The sequence below is a fragment of the Zonotrichia leucophrys genome, chromosome 25, assembly GCF_028769735.1.
Source record: "Zonotrichia leucophrys gambelii isolate GWCS_2022_RI chromosome 25, RI_Zleu_2.0, whole genome shotgun sequence".
In the NCBI taxonomy this organism is placed as follows: Eukaryota; Metazoa; Chordata; class Aves; order Passeriformes; family Passerellidae; genus Zonotrichia; species Zonotrichia leucophrys.
The window spans coordinates 985,545-997,870 of record NC_088194.1 but is presented as its reverse complement, the minus strand read 5'-3'; the positions used below and the strand labels follow the sequence as shown (position 1 = coordinate 997,870).

Below are 12,326 nucleotides of genomic sequence, written 5' to 3'. Positions count from 1 at the left end.
CCAAGGTGTCCCCGACACTGGCGACCCCCAGCACATCCAGAATGGCCCCTCTAGGAGCCCTCTGGGGCTGTGGCCCTGCTCCAGTCACTGCAGGGCTCTCTGTGGGATCCCTTGAGGGTTCCAGAGTGTTCCAGTCTGCTCCCAGGGGAGTGGGAGCCCCTCTGTGGGGTGCTGGGCAAACTGGGGGGCTTTGCCTTCCTCACTGGATGACACCTGAAGGAAACAGCCAGCAGGGCTGGGCACGTGCCATGAGAATTCAGGGGCAAATCCAACAAAGCTACCAAAAAATCCATATATTTTAATTGCTATGTGCACAAAAATATCTGTACAAAGTCTTTGCTGCTTTCTGTTCAGCCTCCTGGGCCCACTCCCCACCACAGCCATCCTTCCTCTCCCCATTGCCTCCCTCCAGAGAGCAGCTGATGGGGAAACTGAGGCAAGGAGCAGGGAGGGGACGTGGCTGAGCCAAGCCTGGACACCCTGAGCAAACACAGGGATCCTGCAGCTCCTCTTCACCCTGCAGAGGCCTGGGGACACCCAGCTGCTCCCAAAAACGTTTGGCTGGCTCCTGTTGGGAGGTTCAGGCTGCCAGAACCAACTGGCACTGGCCATGGCACACCCCACAGAGAGGTTCTGGGGTTGTTACACCAAGGTGCTGATGCCCAGCTCCTCCTTTCCACTGGCACTGGGCTCAGATCCTTCCTCAGGCACCTGCACCAGAGACAAGAGAGGGGCGGAAATGGGCCCTGCTCAGAGAGGGGCAGAAATGGGCCTGCTCAGGGACAAGAGAGGGGCAGAAATGGGCCCTGCACCAGAGAGGGGCAGAAATGGGCCCTGCTCAGGGACAAGAGAGGGGCAGAAATGGGCCCTGCACCAGAGAGGGGCAGAAATGGGCCCTGCTCAGGGACAATAGAGGGGCAGAAATGGGCCCTGCTCAGGGACAAAAATGGGCCCTGCTCAGGGACAAGAGAGGGGCAGAAATGGGCCCTGCTCAGGGACAAGAGAGGGGCAGAAATGGGCCCTGCTCAGGGACAAGAGAGGGGCAGAAATGGGCCCTGCTCAGGGACAAGAGAGGGACAAAAATGGGCCCTGCTCAGGGAAAAGATAAGGGCAGAAATGGGCCCTGCTGAGGGACAAGAGAGGGGCAGAAATGGGCCCGGCTCAGGGCACAGTGGGGCTGGGTGTGGGCTCAGCTTCCACCAGGAAGGTTTAGATGGAATTTTGGGGGAAATTCCACCACTGGAATCATCCAGCACTGGCACAGGCTGCCCAGGGGAGTGGCAAAGTCTCCATCCCTGGATGGATTTAAAGATTTTTGGGGACATGGTTTAGTGGTGACCTCGACAGCAGTGGAATGGTTGGACCTGGTGCTTTTAGAGGGGAGCACCTAAAACACCTAAAGAGAGTCAGGGATTCTCTGCCCACGGGCATTTACTGCAGCTCTCCTGCCCTAAATGCTGCTGCAAGAGGAGGAAGCTGTGGGGAAATACCCAACCCCTGCCGCTGCCTGAGACCCAAAAATCCCTTTTTACCACCAATTCCCAGCTTTACCTCCTGCAAGCCGGGGCTCTCCTTGTACTGGGTGTCCGCGCAGCACCTCGGCACCTTGATTTTCAGGATGGTTCCTGAGGACACCCAAAGCCGGGCGAGGGCGGCTGAGAGCGGGGCGGCCGCTGCTCGGGCTTCCCCTGCCATCTAGCGGCGGCGGCGGGGACCGAGACCGGGGGAGACGGGACCGGGACTGGGGGGAACGGGGATCGGGGGCAGCCGGGACCGGGGGGAACAGGGAGGAGCCGGAGGGAGCCGGGACCGGGGGGAGCCGGGACAACCGGGGGGAACCGGGACTAGGAGGGTGCCGGGACCGGGAGGAGCCGTGGGGAACCGGGACCGGGAGGAGCCGGGAATCTGGGTGTGCTGGGACCGGGGGGAGCGGTGGGAACGGGGAGCGGGGGGAACGGGTACCGGGAAGGAGACGGGAGCTGGAACTGGGGGGAACCGGGATCGGGGGGTGCCGGGACCGGGGGGAGCGGGGAGAAGCGGGGATCGGAGGGGAACCAGGACTGGGGGGAGCCGGGGGCAGCCGGGATCGGGGATGAACCGGGACCGGGGGAAACCGGGACTGGGGGGTGCTGGGACCGGGGGGAACCGGGACCAGGGGGAACCGGCACCGGGGGGTGCCAGGGGGAACCGGGATCCGGAACCGGGGCGAGCCCAGACCCCCGCGGGGACCCCGGGAGAAGAGCGGACCTGGGGAAAGCTCCGGACACAGCAGGGAGCACAGACCGGGGGGAGCACGGACTGGGGAGACCCCCGGCCAGCGGGGAGTAAAGCCCCATGGATGGCCCCGGCCCTGCATGAGAAACGCAGCCCCAAGGGGAGCCCTGGCCCCGATCTCGGCTGGGTTTGCCCAGTGCTGAGCACCCCTGGCTCTGCCGGAGTGGATGCTTTGCTTTGAAGCTGCTCCTGCCCTTTCCCCCAAACCCATCCATTCCCTGCCCCTCCGTCCCTCTGTGCTGGAGGCAGAACTCACCCGTGATCCAGCCCCCGAGCGTGGCAAGCAGCAGGGTGAGGGGCAGGGCACTGAGCTGCATGAATGCTTGGTCAGTGACTGTCCGGCTGCCCTGGGCCACCAGTGGGAACACCAGCTCCAGCCTGCATGCCAGACAGGGGACAGGCGTTGGGGAGCTGCTTTTGCTTGTTTTGGGAGCTTTGTTTGGTTCATATCTCGGTTTTGCCTCCTAAAGGGCTGCTGTACCAGGGGAGTGGTGCAGCCCTGATCTCAGGGGTTGTGGTGACCCCAGCTTGGTGCATAAGGCACTGGCAGCCCCGATCCTGGCTCCTCTCACCTGTAACCAAAAGTGTCAGCGGTGGCCAGCAGCGTCAGCAGCGTCCCCAGCAGGGCCCCCAGCACCCCGGGCAGCCCGTGGGTGTTGTGCACCCCACACGTGTCCTGGATTTTCAGCTTGGAGTGCAGAACAGGCTGGGGAGAGCACAGGGAAGAGCTGGTGGTGGGCTGGGATCAGCTGCCCGGGCGTTTGCGGGTTTGGGAGCAGATCCCTGGGCTGGGATCACCATCCCTGGGGACTCACCGTGAAGAATCTGAAGCCAAGGGGGGTGATGAGGCCAACCAGAAACCCTGCGATGAGGGCACCAAAGGGGGTGAGCAGCATCTCCCCAGCCATGCCCATCACGGCCATGGCAGCCAGGGTGGCATCCTGGAGCTGAACCTGATGGAACAAGACACGGTCAGGGGAATGGACTCCATGGTCTGGGAGAGGGGTGTTTGTCTTCCTCAAATTGGTGTAGCCATGATATTTTCTGAAAAATCCTTTCCTTAGGATTTTTCCTCCTGAGAAGCTGAGAGGCCTCAGGAACAAAATGTAAACAATGGTTATCTGCTGCTGTGGAATGCAACAGGTGCATCTGTGATTGGGCTCATGTGGTTGTTTCTAATTAATGGCCAATCACAGCCCAGCTGGCTCAGACTCTGTCTGAGCCACAAGCTTTTGTTATTCATTCTTTCTTTTTCTATTCTTAGCTAGCCTCTGATGAAATCCATTCTTCTATTCTTTTAGTATAGTTTTAATATAATCTGTGACCGTGTTCACAGGGGTCTGAGGAAGAGGGAAGAGACGAGGATCTGACTCCATGTCTCAGAAGGCTTGATTTATTATTTTATGATATATATTACATTAAAACTATACTAAAATAATAGAAGAAAGGATTTCATCAGAGGCTGGCTAAGAACAGAAAAAGAAGGAATAATAACAAAGGTTTGTGTCTCGGGCTCTCTGTCCAAACCAGCTGACTGTGATTGGCCATTAATTAAAAACAACCCCATGAGACCAATCACAGATGCACCTGTTGCATTCCACAGCAGCAGATAACCATTGTTTACATTTTGTTCCTGAGACCTTTCAGCTTCTCAGGAGGAAAAATCTTAAGGAAAGGATTTTCCATAAAAGATGTCTGCGACAATAATATATATCATAAAATAATAAATTAAGCCTTCTGAAACATTGAGTCAGATCCTCATCTCTTCCCTCTTCCTCGGACCTCTGTGAACACGGTCACAAATTGGTTCTTAATGAACCTTAATGAGCCTAACAGGCCTCCCCTTTTTCCCTGGGTGTGTTCAGGCCTTCTCCTACAGGGCAGGGTGTGGGTTTGTCCCAGGACAGGACTGACCTACCATCCTTGGGGTGCTCTCCTCATAGAGCACAGGAGAGAGGATGAAGGTGGACACGGTGCTTGCCACCAGTGAGAAGTAGGAGTTGAGCACTGCCCAGTTCTCTCCATCGTGGTGGACAGTGGTGGTGGAGGTGAAGCTGGGCCAGAAGATCCACAGGTAGATGGTTCCTGCAGGGAATAGAACAGGTCTTGGTACTGGAGTTGATCCCTTGTGGGACAGAAAGTTCCTGTGAGGGCCAAGAGATGCACGAGGCCACAAGGGAGGTTCAGATAGAACACAAGGAAATGGTTTTTCTAGAAGAGGGTGGTGCAGCCCAGACAAGTCCATAGGGAGGTGCAGGACATCTGTCCTTGATGTTTGCAGCAATCTCCTGCTCAAAGCCACACCCTCAGATTGGTGACAACCCTTCCACCACCAGCTCTAGGTGCTGCAGATTTGAGCTCCATACCAACCACAGCAAAAACATCCTTGTGGTGCCCCTTATCCTGCTGCTCTTCCCTCCTCCTCTTGTCCTTATGGGGCTGGTACAGGACCCGTGAAACCATCAGGCCAAAATAAGCACCAAAGGTGTGCACGGTCAAGGAGCCTCCACTGTCGCTCACCTGGGGAGTGTGGAAAACAAGGAAAGTGCAGGAATTGGGGTGATATAGAAACCCAGGGCACCAGGAATGTTCCTCTGTCTGCTCTGGGGTGCCCTGACCCCCAGGGAGCACTGACTTTGACCCTCATCCATGGAGAAAGTATTCTAAACTCCAGAATAGACCAGAATCCACAAAAGTGTGAAACAGATAATAGAGAGTAGTGTAGGTTTATCTCTTGGTGAGAAATTTAGGGTTTGGGATTTTTAGTATGCAAGATGGAGGGCACAGGGTGTCATCCTGGGTTTCTTCTTCCTTCTTCTTCATGGGTTTGGGTGGCGTTTTGTAATTGGGCAGAAAAGTCCCCATTGGGATCAGTTTTTGGGTTAAAAGGGAAAATAATCCAGGTGTCAGTTCTTAATTGGATAGTTTAGTCTTAAAAGACCTTGTAACAAAAGACTGTTGGCCATTTTGTGCCTTCTACTGAAAAGCTGCTGAACTCACAGCAATGAGACTGTTTTACTGATAAGAAATTAAGAAATAATAAACACCTGAATCTGAACATAAACTACTGTCTCAAGTGCCTTCAATCCAGACCCAGGAAACCAACAACAACCAGTGCAAATACTACAGCAGGGTGAGGGATTTGCCTCTCCAGATGAGGCAGAACTTGCCATGAGGAGCCCAAACCCAAGACCACTCCCTGTCCCAGTGGGTGACTCACCCCCATGAGACTGAGCAGGATGAATTCATTGAGGGTGCACAGGGTCACTTCCAGCAGGGCCAGCAGCAGCATCTGCACAGGGCTCACCCTGCCCAGAACAGCTCCAGTGGAGATCAGAACAGCTGCGGTGCAGAAATCAGCACTGACCATGCTGGGAAGGAGAGGAAGAGTGTGAGACTGGAGCTGGCACTGCCAGGGGTGAGCACAGGGGCTGGGCAGAGCTGGCAGGGATCAGGAGCTGAAGAGGTGCTGGTGGCACAGGGATGGCTGGGCTTGAGGCAGGTGGGGGGCAGAGTGCGCCCCTAAATCCCTTGGCAGGGCTCACACAGCCCTTGCCAGGGTGAGATGTTGAATGAAAGTTTGACAAGAAAGCCTCAAGCATTTGGCAAGAAGAACTGAAGGAGTGCTGGATTTACCCTTGCTTTCTGGAGGTGATTTATTTACAGCTTTTACCGTCTCCATGCCCAGGTTTGGTTTGGGCTCTTTCAGAGGACACACCTCACCTCTGCTGGGGCAGAAAAGGAGCCTCCTCTGCACTCTCCAGGTGCTCAAAGTATCCAGACAGGCAAGAAATGGCCCCATCCCTTTCACCCCAAGCCCTGGAGCACTGCTGGGTTCTCAGGCCACAGTGGGGACACCAGGAGGTGGCTCTTTGGTCACCTGGGTAACTTCAGTTGCCCATTAGAGAATGAGCACAAAACCCTTCAGGAATCACCTTCCCCCAGCCTGGAGCTGCTCAGTTCTCCCCCAAACCCTGACAGAGGCAGGGGGGAATCATCATCTCCTGCACCCTGGGGTGAGTTGGGTGTTCCAGGCTGCTCCAGTGGGGTGGGGAAGCGCTCAGAGGTGAAAATATCTGGGTTTGGACACAAACACCCCAAACCCAGCCAAGCCTCAGCACCCAGAAATGGCCCCAGCGCTATTTTGTGTTGGAAAGGATGAAAGTTTGACAAGAAAGTCTCACAGATATGTGTGCTTAGCTTTAAATGTAGAGTCTGATGAAGGAATAGAGATGGAAGCAAGTTTTGATATAGAAGAAAAGAATTGCTGAGCCAATTTTACTGGCTAACCAAGGAGACAAAGGGTATTTCATGTTAGTTATGAGGGGTTTTATGGCTTAGAGCAAAGGATAAACCCACCCCAAACACGAAGATGTTTTTACCAAGCAGAAAGATGGCACAGGCAAACAAGGCAGCAAAGTTGCAAGTAGAAAAAAGGTCTCAGAATTTTCCACTGCAAGAAAACTGAAAAACAACTTCCAGCTTAAACTGTAATGTACTGACTTCTAGTGATTGGAGAACAGTAACATGAATATGGTAATTACAGTAGTTATGATAGGCTGTAGGTAAAAGTTAAGGTATAGATTGGTTCTAGTGTATTAAGATGCTCAGCAAAGAAAAGTTTATAATGTAATGTAACCAAAAGAAAAGTATATAATGCATTGCAACCAAAAAGAAAGTTTATAATGCATTGCAACCAAAAGAAAAGTATATAACGCATTATAACCAAAAGAAAATTTTATAATGTAATGTAAGCAAAAGAAAAGTATATCATGCAATGTAACCAAAAGAAAAGTGTACAATGCATTATAACCAAAAGAAAAGTTTATAATGCACTGTAACCAAAACCAAAGGGTCTCCAGGCCTGCCTGCAGCTGGAGCTGACAGCTGTAGGCACAGCTCTGTCACCCACAATCCTGGACTGCTGTAACTCTTGGATACAATCAAGTGCATTTTGTATACAATAAACTGCATTTTGAAGAGCCAACCTGAGTCCCACATCTCTCATTTAGGCTCTTACAGTGGTACTCAAAGAACCCCGTCCCACTTGTGTGCAAAATGCTCCTGCAAAGCAGAGCCCCGAGTTTTACAGAGGAGGGAGCCCGTGTGCCAGGGCTGGGCTGGGCTCAGCAGCTCCCTCCGGCCTTACCTCTGAGCTCCCACGGAAATCTTGCTGCTGAGGAAGAAGAAAAGCATGCCCTGCATGAGGACAGCCCACTGGATGGAGAAGGCTGTGATGAGGATGATGATGGCAGCACTGCCCGGCCCATAGCGGCTGAGGAAGGCCACGAGCAGCCCAAAGCTGAGGAGCAGCTGGACGTGGACATCCTGGAACCCTGTGTGGGGAGAGGCACAGGGATGGGTCTGGGGGTGCTGAGGGAGGGCAAACACCCTCCTGATGGTCCCCAACAGCTGAGACACCCCCAGGTTTGGGAGATGAAGGCTCTCTGCACTTGATGTGAGTCTGGAGCCACGGTGGAAGATTGTCAGGATCTCTAGCTGGTCAGAGTGACCCCGAGAAAAGTTGGAAAGTCTCTTTTCCCAGCCCAGCACTTGAAGAAGGAGTCAGGGCTCTTCATTTCTCGGTCTCAAGGTTGTTTATTGTGTCTTATCTATAAAAAATTTTCTCTGTCCAGCAGGACAGTTCCAGGCACTCTGCCTGCCCCTGGGGCAGTGTTATCTTTTTATACTAAAAACTACCTGTACAATGTTTACAATTACTTCCCAATACCTATCACCTGTGTTAGGCAGTGAGCTTCTACCTTAAACCACTCTAAAAGTGCAGAAGATGGAGGCCAAGAAGAATAAGAAGGAGAAAGACTGGACATGCCCAGATTCCTTCATCTTGCTCCCTGAACCCCCATATTAAAAACCCCAAAAACCCATTTTCCACCCCGTGATAACTTCACTATTATTCTACTTAAACTGTTGTGTCTTGCTGATCTTCATATAAGGTTGGTAATTTGCTCCATGGGTCATAATCAAAACCACACAGGTGTTTTGGGCTTCTGAGTCCCCTGGCAGGGGTCTTGGTCAGCCAGGGGGTCTTGGTCTGGGTTCCCACAGAAGATCTTCCTTGGAGATCTGCAGTGGGGAGTGCTAGGGACAGCTACAGCCACCCCGGACCCTCTGCAGCCTCTCCAGGCCACCCCATCCTCATCTGCCCTGTGCAGATATCTCAGGACATTCATCCCACAGCACAGAAACCTCGGAGCTGGCGGCACCCACCAGAGCAGCATCAAAGTGGCTCTGAGATGTCAGCACCCCTGAAGGCATCCTGCCCCAATTCACAGGATGAGCAGAGAACTTGGGTCAGTCTGGCACCATTTGGTGGCAAACCAGGGGATGGGGGGCCTGATTCTTGCTCGGGCTGGATGCCCTTTGCACAGCTGACAGCTGTGGGGCGGGCTGCTCCGTGAGTCACTGAAGGGTGGGGTTACGTGGGCAGGAGGAACCGGGAGAACCTGCTGGCTGCAAACCCCAGCTGGGGAGCTCTGCACACCCTGAAGTGCCAGGAGCAGCTGCTGTGCTCCACACCAGGCTTGGGATGATGATCTCTAGATTTTCACTGCACTCAGTGATCCCTTCTGAGCTCCAATCCTCCATGGAAGGGGCTCGGTGTGAATCCCCTGGCACTGCAAACCCAGGTGGGAAGCTCTGCACACCCTGAAGTCCCAGGAGCAGGTGAGGAGAACCTGGCAGCCACCCTGGCTGTGCTCCCTGCCAGGCATGGGATGATGATCCCTTGATTTTCACTGCACTCAGTGATCCCTTCTGAGCTCCAGTCCTCCTTGGAAGATGCTTGGTGAGAACCCCTTGGCACTGCAAACCTGGCTGGGGAAGCTCTGAATTGCCAGGAGCAGCTGCTGTGCACCCTTATCAGGCATAGAATGATGATTCCCAGTTTTCCACTGCACTCAGTGATCCCTTCTGAGCTCCACTGCTCTAACACACACCCCAGCCCCAAATTTCCCTCTTTTGCTGCAAGTATTTCAGAAATCCTTGCAGCGTATCTGCTCGACCCCTCTGGGAATCACCAGCACCCCACACCTGCAGTCGTCTGTGGAAGGGGCTCAGTGAGAACCCAGCAAACCTGGCTGGTCAGTGGGAAGCTCTGAAGTGCCAGGAGCAGCTGCTGTGCTCCATACGAGGCTTGGGATGATGATCCCTTGATTTTCACTGCACTCAGTGATCCCTTCTGAGCTCCAATCCTCCTTGGAAGATGCTTGGTGAGAACCCCTTGGCACTGCAAACCTGGCTGGGGAAGCTCTGAAGTGCCAGGAGCAGCTGCTGTGCTCCACACCAGGCTTGGGATGATGATCCCTTGATTTTCACTGCACTCAGTGATCCCTTCTGAGCTCCAATCCTCCATGGAAGGGTCTCAGTGAGAACCCCCTGGCACTGCAAACCCAGGTGGGAAGCTCTGCAGACCCTGAATTGCCAGGAGCAGCTGCTGTGCACCCTTATCAGGCATAGAATGATGATCCCCAGTTTTCCACTGCACTCAGTGATCCCTTCTGAGCTCCACTGCTCTAACACACACCCCAGCCCCAAATTTCCCTCTTTTGCTGCAAGTATTTCAGAAATCCTTGCAGCGTGTCTGCTCGACCCCTCTGGGAATCACCAGCACCCCACACCTGCAGCTCGATGGTGCCTCTCTGGTATCTCTGGAGCCAGTGCCAGCTCTGCAGGTGACACCCAGTGCCATCCCCATATCAGGAGGGTTCTACTCACGGGGCTGCAGGAAATTCGGGTCCTGGCTCCTCTGGCTGCAGTTCAGCTGAGGGGGGCACGGCCCGGGGCTGCCCTCGGGGCTGTAGCGCGCCAACACCGCGAACAGGAGGATGAGGAGGATCTGCAGGAGGAAGCACAGCCCCGAGAACCACAGCCTGGAGGCGGCTGCGTGCTCAGGCATGTCGGGGGGCAGGTGAAGCCCTGCAAAGAAGGGGGTGCATGGGGAGGGAGAGCCAGGTTAGGGTGAAACTCCTCCTGCCGGGGTGGCTGCCAGCTGCTCCTCACCTCGAAGGGAGTGCCGGGAGCAGGGCAGCGCTGCCAACACGGAAATTCGGGCTGGGATGCCCTGGCACACCTGCACAGGTGGTGATGCCACACCAGGTGGCTGCAGGCACTGTGCTGGGAGCTGTGGGCTGTGTGTGTGGGGTCGGTGTTTCTCTCTCTGGGCAGTCTCGGGGTCTCTAGCTGGTCACTGTGACCCCCGAGAAATGTTAAAAAATCTCTTTTCCCAGCCCAATGGTCGAAGAAGGAGTCAGGGCTCTTCATTTCTCAGTCTCAAGGTTGTTTATTGTATCTTATCTATAAAATTCTTTTTAAAAATTTACAATTACTTTCCAATACCTATCACCTATGTTAGAAAATATTTACAGTTACTTTACAATATTTACAAAAAAAATATTTACAGTTACTTTCCAATGCCTATCACCTGTGTTAGACAGTGAGCTTCTACTCTAAACCAATCGAAAAGTGCCACCATCACAGCAGAAGATGAAGAAGAAGGAGAAAGACTGGACACACCCAGATTCCTCCATCTTGCCTCCTGAACCCCAAATCTATTTTTCACCCTGTGACAAATTCACTATCATTCTACTCAAACTCTTGTGGCTTATAGCTCCTCACACAAAGCTGGTAATTGTTTCCAGCCCTTGGGGTGGTGTTAGTTTTTTATACTAAAAACTACGTGTACTTTATTTACAATAATTTCCCAATACCTATCACCTATGTTAGACAGTGAACTTCCACTCTAAACCAATCTAAAATTGTCAACATCACAGCAGAGATGAAGGCCAAGAAGAAGAAGGAGAAAGGCTGGGCATGCCCAGATCCCTCCATCTTGCCACCTGAACCCCCATTCTAAAAACCCCAAAAATCTATTTTTGCCCCTGTGATAAATTCACTGTCATTCTACTTTAACTGTCATGGCTTGTAATTCTTCATACAAGGTTGGTAATTGTTTTTTCCAAGGGCTAAATCAGAGGCACAGGGGTCTGGGGCTCTGTGCCAAGGTCTCTGAGCCCCCTGACAGGAGTTTGAGCCATCCAGGGCAGCCAGAGGAATTTCCTGGGTTCCCACAGGCAGGAGATGTTGGGCAGGATGGATGAGATTTCTGCCTCTGCATTGCAGAAACACGGTGGGTTTTGGGCACTGGGTCAGGCAGTGGAGGTGGAGGGTGATGCACAAGGGGCTGACCTGCTGTGGAGGTGCTGGCTCAGCAAAGCTTGGCTCAAATTCCCTGGTCAGAAGGAAAAATGAGTGTTCAGGAGGCTTTGGGGGTGAGGTTTCCTGTGGGGTCGAGAGGAGAGAAGGAAAATCTGAGTTTTTAAGAACAAGGAGCAGAGTCAGAGGCTCGTGATGGAGCCCAGCCAGGAGCTGGTGGATCTGAGCACCAGGGGCTCCTTGGCTTTTCTCTGGCTGCCTCTGCTGCTGCAGAAGTGTTTGCACAGTGGGTGCAGATCCCAAAAAGGGAGAAAAAGAGACAAGGAGCAGAGAAATGACTTGGGAAGTGACTTGGGTGACTCCTTCCCACAGCGCTGGGCCAAACTCTGAACTCAGATAAGCAGTGGTGGGCTGGTGTCATGCCCTGATGCTAACGGGGTGGGAAAGGGGGATGAGTCACTCATGGGAGCCCCTGCAAGTGTTCTGCCTCGGGCTGTGGTTTGCTGAGGGCTGGGGACTGTAACTGGTGCCTTCACTTGGGAAAAATGTGAGAAACAGCTCGTCTGTGATAGCACGGAGCTGGGAATCAGCATCCTGCAGCCAAGAAATCCAGAGCTGCTGCTGGGGGATGTGAAAAATGCCAATCACTTGTTTTTAGAATTGTAAAAGTTTTATAGTAATAAAATGGTCATGAAAATAGTAATACAATTAGAGTAATAATAATTTGGACAAACTGAATTAGGACAATATGAGACAATAGAGACAAAGAGTTACGGACATCCGGGTACCTTTTTCTGGGCAGCACCTGCCCAAAAAAGGACCCACGTTAACAAAGGATTAACCCTTAAAAGCAACAGCCTGTTGCATATTCATACGCTTCA

General features: G+C 53.1%; 1 protein-coding gene across 1 annotated transcript; it reads right to left on the bottom strand.

Moving 5' to 3' along the window:
• Nucleotides 1-274: 274 nt before the first annotated feature.
• Nucleotides 275-10,189, bottom strand: RHBG (Rh family B glycoprotein). Its single transcript, XM_064732730.1, has 10 exons — nucleotides 10,009-10,189; nucleotides 7,424-7,610; nucleotides 5,495-5,645; nucleotides 4,641-4,794; nucleotides 4,193-4,359; nucleotides 3,090-3,227; nucleotides 2,847-2,980; nucleotides 2,531-2,652; nucleotides 1,552-1,625; nucleotides 275-711 (listed from the first exon to the last, which is right to left on the bottom strand). The coding sequence occupies exons 1-10, from the start codon at nucleotides 10,187-10,189 to the stop codon at nucleotides 643-645; spliced, it is 1,377 nt and encodes a 458-aa protein (XP_064588800.1). The 3' UTR covers nucleotides 275-642.
• Nucleotides 10,190-12,326: the final 2,137 nt, after the last annotated feature.